At 34.4% G+C, this 19153-nt stretch overlaps 2 protein-coding genes across 4 annotated transcripts; both read right to left on the reverse strand.

Moving 5' to 3' along the window:
• Positions 1-83: 83 nt before the first annotated feature.
• Positions 84-11050, reverse strand: LOC116026653 (CRM-domain containing factor CFM3, chloroplastic/mitochondrial-like). Of its 3 annotated transcripts, none has more exons than XM_031268002.1 (11): positions 7982-8231; positions 7542-7593; positions 3648-4874; positions 2962-3418; positions 2727-2857; positions 2099-2449; positions 1864-2020; positions 1491-1783; positions 1330-1389; positions 1146-1232; positions 84-407 (listed from the first exon to the last, which is right to left on the reverse strand). In XM_031268002.1, the coding sequence occupies exons 3-11, from the start codon at positions 4776-4778 to the stop codon at positions 384-386; spliced, it is 2691 nt and encodes an 896-aa protein (XP_031123862.1). In that variant the 5' UTR covers positions 4779-4874; positions 7542-7593; positions 7982-8231; the 3' UTR covers positions 84-383. The 3 variants fall into 3 exon arrangements, with proteins under 3 accessions (XP_031123862.1, XP_031123861.1, XP_031123860.1); XM_031268001.1 differs by lacking the exon at positions 84-407 and adding an exon at positions 10924-11050 and having other exon boundaries at positions 849-1232; positions 7982-8150; XM_031268000.1 differs by lacking the exon at positions 84-407 and adding an exon at positions 6300-6337 and having other exon boundaries at positions 849-1232.
• A 1570-nt stretch (positions 11051-12620) lies between these two features.
• LOC116026654 (alpha N-terminal protein methyltransferase 1) lies at positions 12621-18998 on the reverse strand. The gene is made up of 8 exons (XM_031268003.1): positions 18667-18998; positions 18221-18386; positions 17866-17924; positions 16682-16801; positions 15981-16082; positions 15117-15171; positions 13568-13665; positions 12621-13062 (listed from the first exon to the last, which is right to left on the reverse strand). The coding sequence occupies exons 1-8, from the start codon at positions 18790-18792 to the stop codon at positions 12934-12936; spliced, it is 855 nt and encodes a 284-aa protein (XP_031123863.1). The 5' UTR covers positions 18793-18998; the 3' UTR covers positions 12621-12933.
• Positions 18999-19153: the final 155 nt, after the last annotated feature.

The following is a 19153-nucleotide window of genomic DNA, read 5'->3' on the forward strand; positions in this document are numbered from 1 at the left end:
ATGTCATTTTATATTGCTACTTACCCTAGAGGAATGTAAAAATAAAATAAAATAAAATAAAATAAAATAAAAAATAAAAAAAATTCCCATGACAAAATTGTCTTAAATTAAGATTCTAAATGACATTAAGTTTCCACTTACTAAACATTTACCAGCATGACTGTCTCTCACTTAGTCACTTCCAACCTCAACCAAAGGATGTGTGAACCATTTCTTCCACTCCCCTATACCATCAATCAACCTCAACCAACCAAACAACTTCATAGTGGCCAGTCCCACAAACAATTGCATTTAAAATAAAGTTTAAATAAATGGAAGGAAGAAAAATGGATTTGGAATTCATATTCCCTCAAAAAACTGCATGATCAGACCATGATCACATCCTATCTTCCGGCTGGAGTGAAGTCCTAAATGAAGCAAAAAAAAAAAAAAAAAAAAAAAAAAATTGAGTAACAGATTACAAAACACTAGCAAGAAAAAATCATAATGTCCTTTCACATTCAATTATCCAAGAACAAAATGCTCAGTTCATAGTTCAGCAAACAGGATAAGTGTTGGCTTTGTCAGTTTGTCCTAGGAATAGATTAAAAAATCAACAAACAAGCAATAAAAAGTACATAGTACTCTATTTTTGCTTTTTAAGTGTTGTGTCTGGCTCTGGATATAGAAAACTAGAGATATTCCTATGGTCTGATCATTACCTGGAATTAAATGACTTATCGGATCATAAAATTAGTTCCCTAATAATATATGTATATGTATGTGTCTGCTTCCATGCAATTCCGCTTGTAGTAAAGTATCAGGATTAATATAATATATAGAATGGATCAATGTAGGCAAAGATTACATTTTCCTGTAGTATCAACACAACCATCCATTGATGAAATATGACAATGATAGAGATATAACCTATGTGATTAAAGTTGTCTAGTAGTGGTTTAAGACAATAAGCACAACCTTGGCACACTACCTGAAGTGGAACACAATAAAAGTTGGCAGCTCTGTGCATCTCAGGCACAGTTAAATTTTCAGGAGCCAAGTTCACACGAGCAGCTTCCAGAAAATGTGATACAGGCTCAAGAAGGTCAACCTGGATGAGAAGCTTTAAGTTAACTTTTAAGGGGAAATGGAAAAGGGGCACTCACCTCTTCCATGTCCTCGTCATCAGCAAATGCTTCTAACCGAGAGTACAAGGCCTCCTCATCAATCTCCTTCACAGTTTTCGTTTCATCCTATACATTTATCGGCAGAATTTATTATTATTTAGAGCAACAAATGACACTGATCCAAATGCTGTATCACTTGTCAAGAAAATACGAGGAAATGTACCAGATCGGATTTCATATTCTCGATCTTATCCTTCAACTCCAATATATGATGTTTTAATGCCTGGAATGCATAAATAAACAGATTTGTGATCAATTTATAGCGGCCAAATAATGAGACCTAACACAATAAATACTATAGAAAAATAACACAACATTAAGTACCTCCCTTCTTTGAAGTTCTATTGAACGTGCCAATGCCTGCCTCCTTGTTAGAAGATTTTTAGGTCTGAATTCACTGGGTCGCTGATAATTCTTGCCTCGATAGAGGATAATTGCATGGCCTCGAGTAGTTTTGTCAATAGATACTAGAACCCCGCCACTTTCAGCCTCAAGGCTAATTGCAAAATGTTTCACTTGTGGAAAGGTTTTTCGTTCTACATTGATCTTTACCAACTCCCGGTACTTCCAGTGTAAATGAATGTTTTGTATGGTGCCATCAAAAACCTCTCGCCTCCCTGAATACAAACAAAACAAAATTGAGTGACGTGTTCTACCCTTGAAAGCAAACTAGATGGTTGCAGCAGTACTCTGTTACCTAGAACCAAAAAAGGTTTCATGCTCAGACCCATTTTACGGAATAAAAACCTCTCTTCAGAAGTTAACGTTTCCAAATCAGTTGGCAGCTCAGCTGGTTCCAGATTCTTCTGCAACTTTTGTAAAGCCCTCTCCGCCTTTTTCACTTTCCTATTTGCCTGCAGACATCAAAAAGTACTAAAAACAGTTCACTGGCATTCTAAGCTAACCTACACATTTAAGCAACAGCAACTTACAAGAGCCAGCTTGTATTCAAGAAATCTGATCAGAGTAGCATGCCTAGCTTCAGCTGCATCTTTCATCATTTTCTCTATCTCTTGATTACTGGGTGGGTTAGCCCAGCGTGAAGTTGCTGCTATGGTCTCAGCAAGGGTTCCTGCAACCAATGGCCTTTTAGCAGTCCTACGGTTTGAAACAATAGAGGTTGCTGCTGCCTGTCGTGCTTGTTCTTCATGTTCTTGTTGAAGAGTATTCCGTGTCTCTGCTTCTTTTAACGCTTCTGTAACAGCCGGTGCCAAGAAGTCATTACCCCTATAAAAGACTATATAGTCCTTATTACGAGATAAGAGTGTTCCTCCCGTCAACACCTGATGAACAAGTTAATCAATCATCAGCAAGAAATGGATCTTGAAGACATTTTTCCAGACTGATAAACCCTAGAAAAATAGATAACTTCAATTTTTTTTTTAAAACAAAAAGGAAAAAAGTTATTGCTTCATTTTAATTCTCACTCTCTCTTCCTCACCACTTCAATTTTATGGATTGTTTTCTTGCTAGGAGAGGGAGAGGGGGAGCCAATGCCACTTCATGATATCTGTATCTATGCAGGTCTTATTTGTTAGGGGAGTTGATTTTCAGATTAACCTTGAGTTCTTCTGCCATCCTTTCATTGCATGTATTATGCACACCACGTTTGATGGCAATCTTTGCAATAGCGTTTCTTTCCCATAGCTTCACCATTGCAGCAGCCAGACCTTGCAGCTCTCGGTTTCTTCCTGATGGATTATGCAAAATAAAATGTGTTAACAAGCTAAAAGGAGGATAATTCATGCCCTTAATGTTTGTTTCTTAGGTAAAGGGGAAAAAATTCTAGGCATACCTAGCGCAAAATGTGGGGGCATCCCTCGCGCTGTCCTACGAAAGTATGTCATTTCTCTGTCTCTTAAATTCTGTCTAACACCATAAGGGAGACGTCTGAAAGGAGGTTTATATCCAGGAATAACAGCAGGCAATAAATCTGCATCCACGGGAAGAGGATAACGACCATTCCAATCTTCAAAACGCGGGCCGAGCTCATCCAAAAGAAGATTGAGCTCACTTAAATCCATCTTTTCTTCTTCTGTTAGACTATTCGAATAAGACTTTGATGTTCCATGTACTCCATTCAAATATTTAATTCCACTGTTATCCACCGAATCTCGAGACAATTCTAATGTATCCAAATTAGCTTTATTTTGTTTAACAAATGATTTTACACAATCAAATGCATATGATAGTCCTTTGTATATCACTATTGAACTGCCTGATCTCCAAATCACCAATCCTCCTGTTTTAGCCTGACCAATTGGAAAGCATAACCAAAACATTCATATTATAATAAGAAACAAGGGAAAAAGAAAGTTCCAAACCAATAGAATCCTAGTGAGTTCTCAACAGCAAACAACAAAATAATCAATATTTGACTATGCAAGTCATAAGGAAGAAACAACAAAAATTTTTAACATTAATTTAAGTTATAAATTGCAAACTAAAACTGGAAACACTGCACTACAAATGAGCATTTACCTCAAGCATCTCATGTGTCCTCTTCATGTTATGTGACTGAGGACCTTCAAACTTCAATTTCACAATCTCATCCTCCTTCCATTTCTCATGAATAGAATCCACCAATGCCTGTGTTATACCAGCTGCTCCAACCTTTATTCTTTCGTACATCCTCAACGCCACATTTCTAAGTCTCTTCAGCTCAAGCTCAGGTATTGATTTCTCTGCTACCTGTGTATTGCTCATTCCTAGCTTCTCTTTCCTTGCATATTTACTGTCTCCTTCCCAAGGCAATCTCAACAAATCATTAGGATCATTCAAGCCCCTAACATTGACAGAGTTTTTAAAAACCTTAGATGAGTTCTCTTTTAAGTAAGTGCCTTTGTAGGTCTGAAATCCTTCAAGTTTAACTTCATCTTCACTTTCACCATCAAAATTGGGTTCTTGAACAGTGCTAGAGAAATTCCCACTAAAGGGAAAGCCTTGAACCAACGTTTCACTTTTTTGTGAAATAATACCATTTGAGGTAAATTTTGCATCAAACTTATCAGTTTCAACCACTTCAGAATCAAAACTCACCTCTTCAACTAAAGCTTTCAGGTCTTGAAAGCGACTATCAGAATCATCATTTTCGAAAGTCTCAATAAATCCACTAACATTTATCCTTTCCTCCTCAGTATCTTCTAAAATTCTAGCATCAGAACTAAACAAATGTTCTCTGGGCAGGGCTCCATGAGCCCAGGGAGGAAGCTTTACCTCAATTCTTGAATTACTACTACTCACTGAGTCACTAACTTCTACTTTTTCTTCTTCATTTTCAATTCCATTCGCAAAAAATTGCAGCCCAGGCTCTGAAATTTCTTCAACTGTTAGCTCCGATTTTTGTTCTTGCCAAGGGAAGCTTTGTCTCGAGGAAGTGGGTTTTACAGACCATTTTTCTTGAATTTTTTCTAGGAAGCTTGCCCTAGGCTTTCTCTTCTTCCTTGTGGGAGTGGTGTATCTTATTTCAGAGTGGGTTGTTTGAGAAGAACAGTAGAGTTTGAACCTTAGAGTTCTGAAACTTGTAGGAGAATGGGTTGGTAAGAGTGGATTGTAAAAGTAGAGATGTACTGAAGGAGAAAGAAAATTCAGTGGCGATGGATAAGCAGCCATAGCTGCCAGGCTGATTTTTTTGAGATTTTTCTAAACGGGGTATGGATTGGATCGGGTCGTAAGCGATGCTCTATGCAGGGTCGGGTCTCATTACGCCTGCATTGGTCCAGAAAAAACGAGATAAATGAAAACAAAAAAAATGTGCCTTACTAAGTTTTGATAGATAAGTAAATTATGAACCTCTCAAATATTTTAATATGTTAAACATTAGTACGTATCTAAAATGTAACAAAATCATAACACACTTCTTAGTAGGATTCGAACCCATATGCTAAAACTATTTATTAAGAAACTTGTTATATATTTTTTGATTTACGAGAAAAGTTCATTACTGCTACACAAAAATATACAATGGGTGAAACATGTCTTAAAATCCTAAATATATAATAAAGCAAAATGAAACATTGAAAAATTTTCCCGCCTATGAAACCTGTTAAGAGTAAATAGCCCAAAATTGAAAGGTCCCAACAGATATTTAATTGAGTAATTCTACATATACTCCCAATTCACACTCCCATTTTTTACTCCATATGAGTTGGCATGCTTTGATTGATCAATTTAATAGGGGGTCATGTGTTTATCCATTCCTTTTTGTTTCATCCTCCAATCAAATTTGAACACAAGTGGGAGTAAAAGTTGGGAGTGCATCTAGTATTTTTGTATTTAATTTAATTTAATTACTCTCATTGGAAAATGTAACAGTCCAAACAGATATTTAATTTATTTTATGATCTACAGTAGTTTTTTTTTTGAATACTACTAACTCTATAACTACTTTTCTCAACCTATTGAAGCACAAGAGTCAGAATTGCCTCCACTAAGGCTCGAACCCACCACCTCCCGTATAAAGGGAAGGGTTTGATGCCACTGGACTACAAGGTCCTTAGCACTATCTACAGTAGTTAAAAACATACAATTAATACTGAGTGTAAGTAATGTAAGTAAACAATGTAAATTCCCTATAAATAGATTACAAATCGGAAATCCAATGAGCCAATTGTCCAAACGAATAGATTACAAATCGGAAAGCCAATTGCCTCTCAGATATGCCCTCTCCACACAAGGAGAGGGCAATCAGGGTTAGGTTGGTAAGAACCTACGAAATCCCTGAAATGCATGGAGGATCAACAAGCAAAACCAAAGAGTCCCTGTTTCATGACGAACTGGTAAATTTACAGATTTACAGATTCCTTTTTTTAGTTCATATACTTATTTAGTATTTACAGATTTACAGATTCTTTTGTTATTACTTAAATATTTTTTTTGGTTAAAATAAACATTCATTTCAATTAAAAACTATTATTTCAAATAAAATGGTCAACTGTTTGGTTAACAGATTGCAAAAAGAAAGCAGTCCTATGAGAAGTATTAGTACTAATTCCATGGTATCCCAAAACACTGGCTTAAGGATTTTATCTCTGGCTCTGTTGTGATAAGTACAATTTCAGATCTCTACCAGCAAACTGAGGTAAATAAATAATTTTTTTTTAAAATCTAATTGTTTTAACTCTATTTACTTACCACATGCCAATATTTGCTGACTGGAGATTTTTATGTACCTGCAAGCATTAATGGCATTGATAGCAGTGGTGATTGGTTCTGTATATCATGCAATTCAACTAGATGCAATAAAAAAACTTACAGAGGACAAATGCGTTATGGATGGCCAAAGGTTGGAATCAAATACAAGTTAGTTTTAAGGGTATTTGGTTCAACAGGTGGTGCCCCTTTTCTACTTTGGGACAGGGAATGCTCAGAATTTTTGGCATGCCAGCTATTGCTTTGCACTCAAATTACAATGGGATAATTATTTACTACTCCATACATATTAAGTAATATAACACAGTATCAGACATATTTTTTATTTTTCTCTTAGATATTCAGATTTAAAATCATGTCCTAATAGGAACAAAATGAAGTTCCCTCTGCAATGGAGACTTTAATTGGAAATGCAATGGTATTTAAGGTTTCAATCAAGAAAGAAAATCATCACAACCCTGTATCTGCATTTACTGTTGTGAGTCTTAAATGATGAACATATTGTTTCTGCCTATTGTTCTACACTGGATATTAGTTAAGAAAAGGATCTTATTTCAAAGATGATTGAAGAAAACTTCGATGATGTATAAGATATGGTAATACGATATAGCTAACATTGTTTGCTTATCTCTAACAGTTTTTTCAATGAGGAAGCATCTGCAGGTGATGAAGTTAACAGTCCTAACAAAGGATGCAAAGAAGTATCAAAGGAAGGATAACCATAATTTAGTCCTTTAACAAAATGTTATCTACTCGATTAGTTTTCTTCAACTCAGAACTTGACGAAAGGAAAAATTGATGGAATCAAGAAGGAAAAGCTATTGTAGAGAGACTAAAATTGGTTCTTCTTAAAAGAAATGTTATTTTTGGGTTTTGATTTGGTGACCTGGAGATTATTCTGAAACACATATGTTTTTTAAAACTGCTAGAACAATTTAATTCCTATTTGCTTTTTGTTATTTTAATGGAATACCGCTATATTTATTCTTTCTATTACTCTATTGATATTACCAGTTATTGAAATTTGAAAAGAATATAGTTTTTCATTCTTAGTCTGCTTCTCGCCAGAAATGCAGAGCATGAAGTCTTTTTCTTTGTAGCAAAAGTAAAATAACACGTCAATGTTAAACACTATCTTACTTTATGAATTAATTATAGTGCAGGAGGATACAAAAGACACCAAACTCAGGTATTGACAATTACTAAAACTGTATGGTTTCTTACCTTTATGGCATATGTAATCCACAGTAGAGCTAATTGTTTCTTTAAAACCTTTCTGCACAAGGTAGAGGAAAAGTATATTTAAAACTCAAAATCAAGAAGCTAAGATAAATATTACCAAACTTATGTAGGAAAATCATAGGCTCCGACAAAAGAACTGCTTATCAATTAAGGATAATCAAAACCACAACTTGAGTTTGAATGTTTAGCAAATAAATTTGATACTTCTTCATATTAAAATCATATTGAAACAAATAAACAGGCTTATATTAAGAATTTCAACCATTTTTTCATTTTTGCTTTATTGATTGCTCTCAGAAAAATATGAATAATTAAAGATGAGTACAAAAGTGCAGATCCAAGTTGGAAACAAAGAAATTTGAAAAAATAGATAAAAATTGATGCATATTGCAAGAACAAGCAAGTGTAGTTGTTGAATTTACAGTGGTTGAGGAAAGGCAGTGGTGTGACCGGCGGGGTGCGGCTGGCGACCATCGGAGTGCGTGACCTGCGGCTTGAAGCTTTAGCATGAGGGCGATGTATCGAGTGACGGCGGTGACTCTGGTTAGGCCAGGGACTGAGACGCTGATGGACAGATACCCTGCAGATTGGCTGAGGGATTGAGGAAGTGAGGGCGTGAGTGTGAGGATGAGGCAGTGAGGGCGTGAGTGTGAGGATGAGGCAGTGAGGAACAAAAAAAAAAAACGGAGGTCGTGAGACAGAAAAAAAAAAAAAAAAAAAGTATAGGAAAGAAAATAAAACCCAAATGTTATATTATAAATTTTCAGCCGTTGGATTAGAAATCAATGGTAGATAAGGGGAACTCTCAAATATAAGTATATATATACATACACACATTTTATGATGAGTGAGTTATGATTTTTCGAAATGAATTGTCATGTATACACATATTGCTAAATAGAGTCAAGAAATTATTGTATATAGGTTCAAAATAATATTTGAATACTAAAATAGTTCAAGAAATAATAAAATAATGTTATCAGTATCACATGTCAGATTGCTACTAAAGAGATTAGTGATTGTATATTGTCAGTTATACGTTGCTCCTTCTTGGATTAATAATCTAGATGATTTGAAAATATTAATTATAATGAATCTAAGTTCAATTTGTACATCAACAATCAACGTTGTGTATCATGAAATTTTCAATAATTTATAACTTTTTAATTATTTGCATTCAATTTAAACAAAATGAGTAATTATTTATTAATTTACTTACGTGTAAATCTTTAATTTTTTTTAATTCAATTATTCAGCTTATATTAATATAATTCCTTTTAAATTTTTATTCTTTTAATTAAGAATATTTAAATTACTCTCCGAAGTTTTACAACAATATTACTAATATTTCATCCGTGCAACGCACGGGTCAATTACTAGTTCATATAAAAGCATTATTTTTTTCACGATAAAAAAATTATATATTTAAATTTAGAAAGTAGTGAACCCTCCAAATAGCTTGTAGCGCATAATCCTTATCATCCTCATAACCCCCAACGCCCACTGTAACCCTCATAACCCTTATTCAATAGGCATTATAGTCGTAAGATGAGATGCTACCGTTGGCGATATCAATCAATGTTCCCAAGAGTTGGACCTAACGTCCAATCTTTAACTCAGGTGACTGTTATGGCTCTTCCAAATGAAATGCCACATGTTTGAATTCTAATGTAGAAACATTGACCTTTTAAATAGACTCTACTATACTATACTTAATAAATAAATAACAAAACAATACAGTAATCCAATAAGATAGCTCAAGTGACAAGTAAACTCTCTTTAAGCAAACTCGGACCATTATAAAGACCCAATAAATCCTATATATAAAAAAGCCTAATGTTTTTGGCTCAAAATCCCGCCCATTCAATACGTTGACATTTTGATAGATTAGCAAAGTATGAAAGCATTTATTGTGTTCACATTAGTATTAGGAAACACATGGCTAGAAGTTTAAGCATGCCTGTAACTGATTTGACTTCCCAATGATTTTTGATTTTGCATATTTGAATATATACATTTATGTACGTACACATATATAATAATAATAATATATAATATATGTATATAATAAGAACCTTGAGCTACGTTCCATGTACATTACAAGTTCCAAAAAAAGCATGTTAAAAAAAATAATGATTTTACATCTTTGATCTAAAGTAAATTGATAATACACAAGATTTGGCTACAATTCCCGCCTACTGAATACATGTTGTTTCGAATTCCAATAGATGTCAACTTGGTTAAAAGCCTATAAATATTCATGTCCTGTGGTGAAATCCTTACATTTACATTCAAACACAAGGAGAGAAAAACATTGAAGCACAAGAAGAGAAAAAATCTGGAAACAAGAGGTAATAACACATTATTTCCGTTCATATCATTCCAAAGCTATATTTCATGAAAAATTGAAATAATTGTAGACATTTTACAGTATGCAAGCAATCAAGCCAAAAATTGATTATGCAGTACAAACAATCATCAAGAGGATCAGTTACCATAGGCTGCTTGAAGAGGAAGGAAATAGATGCAAATAAAGGTACAGTGATAATTTTTTTGGCTACCTTAAGAATACATAAACTAATGACAACTGATTTGTTCAAATAATTATTGCAAGCACAATTATGGGTATGTATGTGCAGGTCATAGTGAGGAATTTGGTTTTTTTTCCCTCATTCTGTTCTCATGAGATAGTTAGTGTTATTAACATATTGTTCTTAGTCTTCTTTTATATAGAGAGAACTATCAAAATAATCAGTAGAGAAGTAGAATTTGAACTTCAATTTTTAGGTATCAAATAATTGATAAAATTAAGACATGAAGTTTCTTTTCTCATACTCTCCTCTTCTCTATAACCAAATATAGAGAGAAGTATCATAGATATTTAATATTTTTAGGGAGAAGATATGTAAAGAAACTAATTAAGTTGTTCTCTCATGTTGTCTTCTCTCTAACTAGGGGTGAGCATCAGTTGGGGGTTAATAACATAATTGTGAATAGAAAGCATAATTTTAAAATAGTCCAATAGTGAATAGCGAGGAAAGAGTAAGTTGAGAGACGAAAATATCGAAACAGTAGTGAATGTAGCATATTGTTTAAAGCATGCAATCGAAAGATACACTGGTTTTGTATACACTTATGAAAGATTGAGAAGATATTTAGTTTTATGGATGAATTCCACTTCTGTATCTGATTATTTTGGGCATAAATTTTTAAATGCATTCTGGTTGATTTCATAAATGGTAAGGACAATCAATGCTTTCAACGTTGGACAATCAATTCTTTCTGTATTTGATTATTATGGGCATAAATTTTTAAATACCAGGAAAAAAATAGCAAAATGGTTGATTTCAAGAACCATTTATACCTGGTAAGGAAGAATTGATTATCCGACACTAAGGTAAGCTGACTTCGAGATTTTGAGGCTTAGCCGATTGCGGTGAGCAAGCTGGAGAAACCTGTCGATGGCGGAGATTCAGAGGAGATCCGGAGAAGGAAGAAACCGGAGAGATTAAGATGACGGTAAAATGATAAATCTATATATATATATATATATATATATATATATATATATATATATATATATATATATATAAGCCACAAGATTCTGGAAAATAAAAATATTTTTGTTTTCCCGTCCATGGAAAACGATGTTGTTTAAATCCTCTGCTTTACAAACTGTGTTGTTTTGATTAGCCATTAATGATGGCCGGTTAACCTATTGGTTAATTCAATTTGCAATAATTATTTACAATGTTTGGCATTTCGATTACGGCTTGACTCATCGATTTATATTACTTTTCGCATCTATCGACAGAGAATTAATACCGGTTGAGAGTCCTACCTACAAGTATATGTACATTCTCTATCACTATAATGTATGGAACTATTTGAATAGAACAATTACACAGTGTGCTTTCTGAGAGAAAAACAATGGCTCCCATGTACATCCTGATATTAAGACTAGGAACACATCTGCTGCTATGAAATTGCGCCTGGTACGTACCTACGATATTTTACAAAGTAGATACAATGAGAAAATCAATGTTTTTCTTTTTCTTTTCTCCCTTGGGTTGCTTACTCAACTTGTGAGCATAACCAAGTGTTTGTTTTCTCTTAGCTGTCTACCATGTGTTGCGGGCCCAACAATAAGAATGATACTCTTTTTTTTTCTTTTTCTTTTTTTCTTTTCTCCCTTGGGTTGCCTACCCAACTTGCGAGCCCAACCATAATCATTTTTTTCTCTTGGGTCGCCAACCCAACCTAGGCTAGCATAAGAAATGATATTTTTTTCTCCCTCAGGCTACCTACTCAGCATGCAAGCACAACCATAACTGTTTTTTTTTTTCTTTTCTCCCATGGGCTGCTTACCCAGCCTGCAAACCCAACCAACCGGCCAACACCTTGTTTGGTTGTATGGCTAGTGGTGTCAAAGGTATTGGTGTCGTGGGTGATCCGTCCTAACCTCCTAGGTGGACCAAACAAAAATAATTTGTTTTTATATTTCACTAAATCACTAGGATGGAATTTAGGCATGCTTTTCGAAAAGCATAAAGACACAAGGAAAAGGGAAGTCAATGGAAGCTAAGCAATGATATGAAATTGGGGAAAACAAAGAACATGAGTAAATAATCAAATAACAAAGGTAGGACTTGGAGTGATGTGACATTCAATTGAAATGTCAAGTTTATAGATTAAACGGGAGTCAAACTTAACATCAAGTTTCATAATTACCAACACCAATTAAAGGGACTAACATGTTACTTTCGTGATCTAATACTAGGTCGAATTAAAAGGCGATTGGATTCCAACCTAATGTTAACAATGTTGTGCACCACACTTTAATAAATATATTCTTTAATTTAAAAGTAGATACATCACTTTAGTAATTGATTTTTTTTTGAAGAGTGTAGTAATTGATTTTTTCAAATTGAACAATCGATTAATTCAATTCGAAATAAACCAAATGAACCCCCTAATTATATTATATTATATTTTGTTCGTAAATCAAAACTTGACTGTTCATCAAATAATAATCATTCACACAAGTGACACAACTTGAACGTTCACCAAATAATATTCACACAACTTGAATGTTCATCAAATAATAATAATTCACACAACTTTAATGTTCATATTCATAGAATAATAATACTTCACTACCATCAAGGGTCAGTCTCATATTTAAAACAAGCCATGCTTCTAATCTTCAAGACTCCAATACATAAAAGAAATGTTATTTTCAGTAAAAGTTTGTAGCAGACTTCCCAATTAGTAACCTCCCTTATATTAGAGAGATGGTCAAAGAGTAAGTTGAAACCACTCAAAATTGCATCCAGAGAAAAAGCATAATTTCAGATAGCCGAGATCATATTCTTCACTTGATGATGGCAGGTCTATTAGACAGCCGCTTAGATTTAGATTTAGCGGTGGGTCGTCTTGGCATCTCAGTTGTCAATGCATACATCTTTACAGCAAATAATTCATCAGGGAACCCTTTTTGATCCTGCAATTGGGCAGGTTCATGTCAGATTAGTAAACACCATGAAAAAGCTCATTTATGATTTAGTGATTTACCCCTTTTTCAGTGAAGGAAAATCCTTAAAACAAATGAAAAGAGCTATACACGCACATTATTATGCTTAAAACATGTCACAAGACCATTATTATTAAATATCAATTTTAGCAGACTATTATTATCACAATAACTTTAGAAATCAGTTTTAGCAGACCATTATTATCAAATTTTCCATGCAAAACTCAAAACATATCACAGGAACAATTTAGTTATTTGATTGCCATGTTGCCTAGAGAATTCTGCCTAACTGCTCATTCAAATGGAATATTATCGTAGAGTTTTAACAAGCATATACTATATAGACTTAACAGGGCAGTGTAGAGCACAAGGTCAGCGTATCAGATTAATTTCAAGCTTTTTGTGTTTTTCATATCACACGTTGATGCAGCAGTGACTACCCAACACATGGAATGTCATAATGATCCAGGCATACCTTCATTGTATAAATGTATAGTCCACATTGATTGAAGAGATCCTTGAAATATTGATCTGATCTGGTGACGCTCTTATCTTCTTTGTCCAATACAAATCCTTGAGGTGTGAAACCCAGTTAGTATAACGTAGTAAATTTACAATACTCTTCACAAGATCAATAGGTTTTAAAAATTAAAATTAAAAAATTAAAAAATTATAAAGAATTAAAGTTTGGGTTCAAGACATAGTTCTTTGCATCCAAGAAGACATAATGCTTAGTACAGAAAAAAGGCAAAATGTCCAAAGCCACTTTCACATTAGTACACTCCAAACAAACAACAATAAGTCAAAGACACAAAATACAGAAGTCCTGATTATGATGAAATCATACTTGTCTTGAAATATTAATATTTATCCTCCTCACCAAAAAAAAAAAAGTATTTATCCTGAAAGAGAATGTCATAACTATTTTCCTCAAAGCTGCATAGACTTAGGAAAATGGGCCAATGGGTTAAGCGTTAATTTTTCAAAGAAACTCTGCATTGGCTCCTCAACCAGGGCTAGTATTTGTATTTCATTTCGAAGCATTCAATTTTGTCAAATGACGCCAGCTTTATACATATATTTCTTAAGAATTTGGAGATTTCTGCTCTTGAGAGACTAAATTTATTTAGTGATTAACATCTATTTTATTTTCAGGAATTGAATTCAAGTATCAAAACTTAAGCTAAAAGTTTGCTCAACTAGACCCAAAAACAGTGCAAGTAACAGTTTCTCACTTTCTCAATAGAATCCAACTCTTAAAAATACTACTCTTCTGAAACCATAACACTCTTGAATCTAGATGACTAGTTTCCAGCAGTATCCCTACCTCTGTTTGTAAAGAACCTAATAGCCCAAATGTCCAATTTGGTTTCACAACCTCCACAGTCAAAACCATCATCCACTTTTCATGCCCACTTAAAGCACTCCAGTAAATGAATGATCCCCATGTCTGCTAAAAACCTTGCTAAGACACCAATTATAACCTTGTTAATTTGCTTGCTTTAGCCTAAGGTACCCAATAGCAAGTCCAAGAAATAAGAGGGAATCCAATCCCTTTTTTTTTGGATGACAAGGGAAACCCCACAACCCTTTCGGGTGTGAGTAAACCCCGCCTTGTGACCCTTTCGGCTCAATCCAATATCTATTTATTAGCCTACAAGTTATTGAATACGGGACTATGTAAACAGTTATGGCACCACCCTGATAACAGCTTCTGTTTTAATCAATTGAAAAATAATTATAAAAAAAAGGGGGGGGGGGGGGGGGGGGAACCCTCATTCTTTTGGTCTAAGCACTACTTTATTAACAACCATATGAGCTGAAGCAGAGATGAAATGTATTTTAAGCTAATGGGCTAAACATAATGAACCAGATCATATCAACAGTCAATGAAGCTCAACATCATACCATGAATATATTACCTGAAATATAGATTTATCTCAGAAAGCAAAAACTTGTATATGACATTCTAACTAGGTACATAACACAAAGGACAAAGAAAGCAAAGGGTTTAAAGATGCTACCTGTTCTAGCAATGTTTTCCTTCAGAACAAAAAAACCACCAGGTTTAAGGCCAATCTGGAAAAAGAATCAGTAAGTAGATATATTATTGGTAAAACTCAGTTTTTTTTAACAATGAAAACAAGGTAGCATATCTATCTCTGTTTTCTGTGGAAAAGTAAAAGAAAATACAAATATGTAAAAATGTCTTTAAGATACAAATTGTGGTCTTATTTAATATATTTATGTCGCAACCCCTAGTGACCCTTTATGGACAGTCACATTACATGAAATAAGGCTGAAACAAAAATAAAATAAATTAAAATAAATAAATAAAACCACTAAGTAGATTCTTCAAATTAAGACTTGGGGGACAGGATTATGCCAAAATTGGATCAAATATAGAGCTTCCTTTTACATGCAGGTGTTAGGAACTGCAACTCCATTCCATAGAGGCATATGTCATTTTATATTGCTTCTTATCCTTGAGGAATGTAAAAAAAATTTCCCATGAAAAAATTGTCTTAAATTAAGAGTATAAATGACATTAAGTTTCCTCTTACTAAACATTTACCAGCATGACTGTCTCTCACTTCCAACCTCAAACAAAGGATGTGTGAACCATTTATTCCATTCCCCTATACCATCAATCAACCTCAACCAACCAAACAACTTCATAGTGGCCAGTCCCACAAACAATTGGATTTATAATAAAGTTTAAACAAATGGAAGAAAGAAAATGGATTTTGGAATTCATATTCCCTCAAAAAACTGCATAATGTTTCCATTGTGTTTTTGTCATAAACTGATAAACAACATAAAGTTTCATAAGAACCGGCTATATTAGATGCAACTTGCAAGTCCTAGATCTCATAGGATTTCTTTACCTTTGCTCTCTTGAAGAATGAGATGAAGTCATCATCAGCAAGGTGGCCAATACACCATTGCACCCATATCACATCATATCTTCTAGCATCTGGAGTGAAGTCCTAAATGAAGCCAAAACAAAAGAAACAAATTGAGTAACAGATCACTAAACACTAGCAAGAAAAAATCATAATGTCCTTTCACATTCAAGTATCCAAGAACAAAATGCTCAGTTCATAGTTCAGCAAACAGGATAAGTGTTGGCTTTGTCAGTTTGTCCTAGGAATAGATTAAAAATCAACAAACAAGCAATCAAAAGTAGTAACAAGGGGTGTAAAATTCTTCAAAAGAAAGTCTTTAAGCACATAGTACTCTAATTTGCTTTTTAAGTGTTGTGTCTGGCTCTGAATATAGAAAACTAGAGATATTCCTATGGTCTAATCATTACCTGGAATTAAATATGACTTATCAGATCATAAAATTAGTTTCCTAACAATATATGTATATGCATGTGTGTCTGCTTCCATGAAAGTTCACTTGTAGTAAAGTATCAGGATCAGTATAATATATAGAATGGATCAATGGAGGTAAGGATTACATTTTCCTGTAGTATCAACACGATCATCCATTGATGAAATATGACAATGATAGAGATATAACCTATGTGATTAAAATTGTCTAGTAGTGGTTTAAGACGATAAGCACAACCTTAGCACACTACCTGAAGTGGAACACAATAGAAGTTGGCAGCTCTGTGCATCTCAGGCACAGTTAAATTTTCAGGAGCCAAGTTCACACGAGCAGCTTCCAGAAAATGTGGTACAGGCTCAAGAAGGTCAACCTGGATTTATTTATTTATTAAAAAAAAAAAAACAGATTCAGATTGCAAAAATGCAAAACAAACTTGTGGCATAGCATGCATCAGTATCATTTGTAAACAATTGCCTCTCAAAAGTTAAACTTGATGATCTGGTGATAAAAGCAATATAAAAAATAAAAATAAAAAATTTAGGCCACTTCATTCAAGTCTTAGTGATTTAACCAGTTACAATATTCACTCTAAAGACCAATATCCCTATGCTCACACTACACCACAGAGCCTAATCCCCAAGCAAGTATTTCATGGAGGTTTACACTGGAGTTGTCTCTCCCAGTTAAAATTCAGCTCTGGCAGACTGCTAAAATTCAGCTCTCATTGACACATTTGGTTTGTCATTGTTGTAAAGGGTTGATTTTGTTTTTCTTTGTTTTCTTCTTAAGTTTCTACACCCAATACTGCCCCTCCCATTTCACCCCCTGTATTATTCTTCTACCCTAATGTTGAAACTATTAAACAGAGTTAAACATTAAAAATTGCTCCAAGGGCCATTTCTACTTATTAGAAGAAAATTAAAAAACAGACATATGTCCATCCTCTCACTCACCACACCCCTTCAAAAGGAATTTGTGGATTATGCATTCCAAGAGTACATTTCTCCCATAGGAATTTGAGAAAAAGAAAGATAAAGATGTAATAACTAATAACCTTAAGAGGGCCATGCAAGATTGATGTGCTAAATAAGAGTAAGTCCCTTTCAAATGATTAATCCTCTCTCCAACTCTCCACTATTTGATTTTGAAACCCAACTTCAACTAATGTTTTCTCCAATGAAATTAATGGATAATTAGGAAGAAAGAACAACAACAACAACAACAACAACAAAAAGCAAACAAACAAACAAAAACAAGAAAGCACTGTGAGAAGAAGTTCAAATTGGATATTGGCTTGATATGAGCGGGTGGCTTGTTGAACATTTTCTAATGAACTAAAGGTTTTGTTAGCCATTTTAGAAATGCTTTGATCTCCATAAGTTGATCAATGTCATGTTACCATGAGGGAAAAAGCAACAATTTTTAAATATTTACCTCATTAAAATGCCTTAAAAGTAGATTCTTGGTGACCCTTCCAATTCCTGAGCCACAATCTGCAGAATTGCAAAGAAAGTCAATTTACTCAACAAAAATGGCAGCTAAAAAATTACGTCATGTACAGAAACTCAAAACTATTAGTTCAGCACTCAAATACATATATTAAAATGCCTATCCCACACCAGAGGGTAGTCAAGAATGCTTCCGGAAACTTGGAATCTAAATTTGTTGACACTTAAATCAGTATTGTTTGAACAAGAGACGAAATTTTTCTCTTCATACACCATACACAAATTTTGACAAACCAATACTGAAGTGGTATAAATGCACAAAAACAGACAGCAAAAGCTACCAAGAGCAACAAGGTGGCGAGATGGCCTTGCAGCAGTAGGGGCGTCCCTCTGAGCTGGAAACCTCTCAGCCAAAATGCTAGTGAGAAATGCATCGCTTGCAGCTACATCGGCATCATTCACATGCCCATAACCGCCCAGCACTCCGTCAACAGTTGCGTCCACCTTCTGCTAATACTCAATAATCATAATTATAAAGCTTACAAACCAAAACATGTATGGAAAATACTACATGAACTCCCATTTTTTACTCCCAACTTCTACTCCTCTCATACATTTTTGATGTAAACATTTTTCCTGAGATCCACACGATGAAATTATCCAATCCTTGTTTGTATATCATGAAGTAAAAGTGAGGGAGTAGAATTTGGGAATTCGTGTAGTAGAACTCAATATGTATATATACGATATAGTGAGAGAGAAGGAGGGAGAGATGAGAGATTATTGCCTCCCAATAACGAATGGCGGTGCCGTACCACTGAGACTTGCTGCCTTCCTCTCCCACCTCTTCTCTCCACATCTCCTCTGCATTTCTGAACTCACGCCCGTCCGAGTCAAGCCCGTTGGAATCCATGTAGCAGTGATTTCGGTTCTTATTGTTATAATTAGTGGTCCTCGCTCTCTTTCTGCTTCCTAGAAGACAATAAGAGTTGCCGCCGCCGCCGTAAAAGTTTCTGTGGCTTTCCGGAAATAAATGCGGCGAAGCAAATGCAACTCCGCGGCAGGTAGCACTAGTGGTCGCCGGCGGCCGTAGGGGTTGGAATAACTTAGTGGAATGCATTTATTTATTTATTTATTTCGATTTTGCTCTTCGAATGCTTTTATTTGTTTACATTATATTATTTATATTCCCACCATTTTATTTTATTTTATTTGTGAATTGTCTATCTTTTTAGTATGGGTATATCTCAAAATAAAAATGGAATGTTTGGCAG

The sequence above is a fragment of the Ipomoea triloba genome, chromosome 8 (assembly GCF_003576645.1).
Source record: "Ipomoea triloba cultivar NCNSP0323 chromosome 8, ASM357664v1".
Taxonomy (NCBI): Eukaryota; Viridiplantae; Streptophyta; class Magnoliopsida; order Solanales; family Convolvulaceae; genus Ipomoea; species Ipomoea triloba.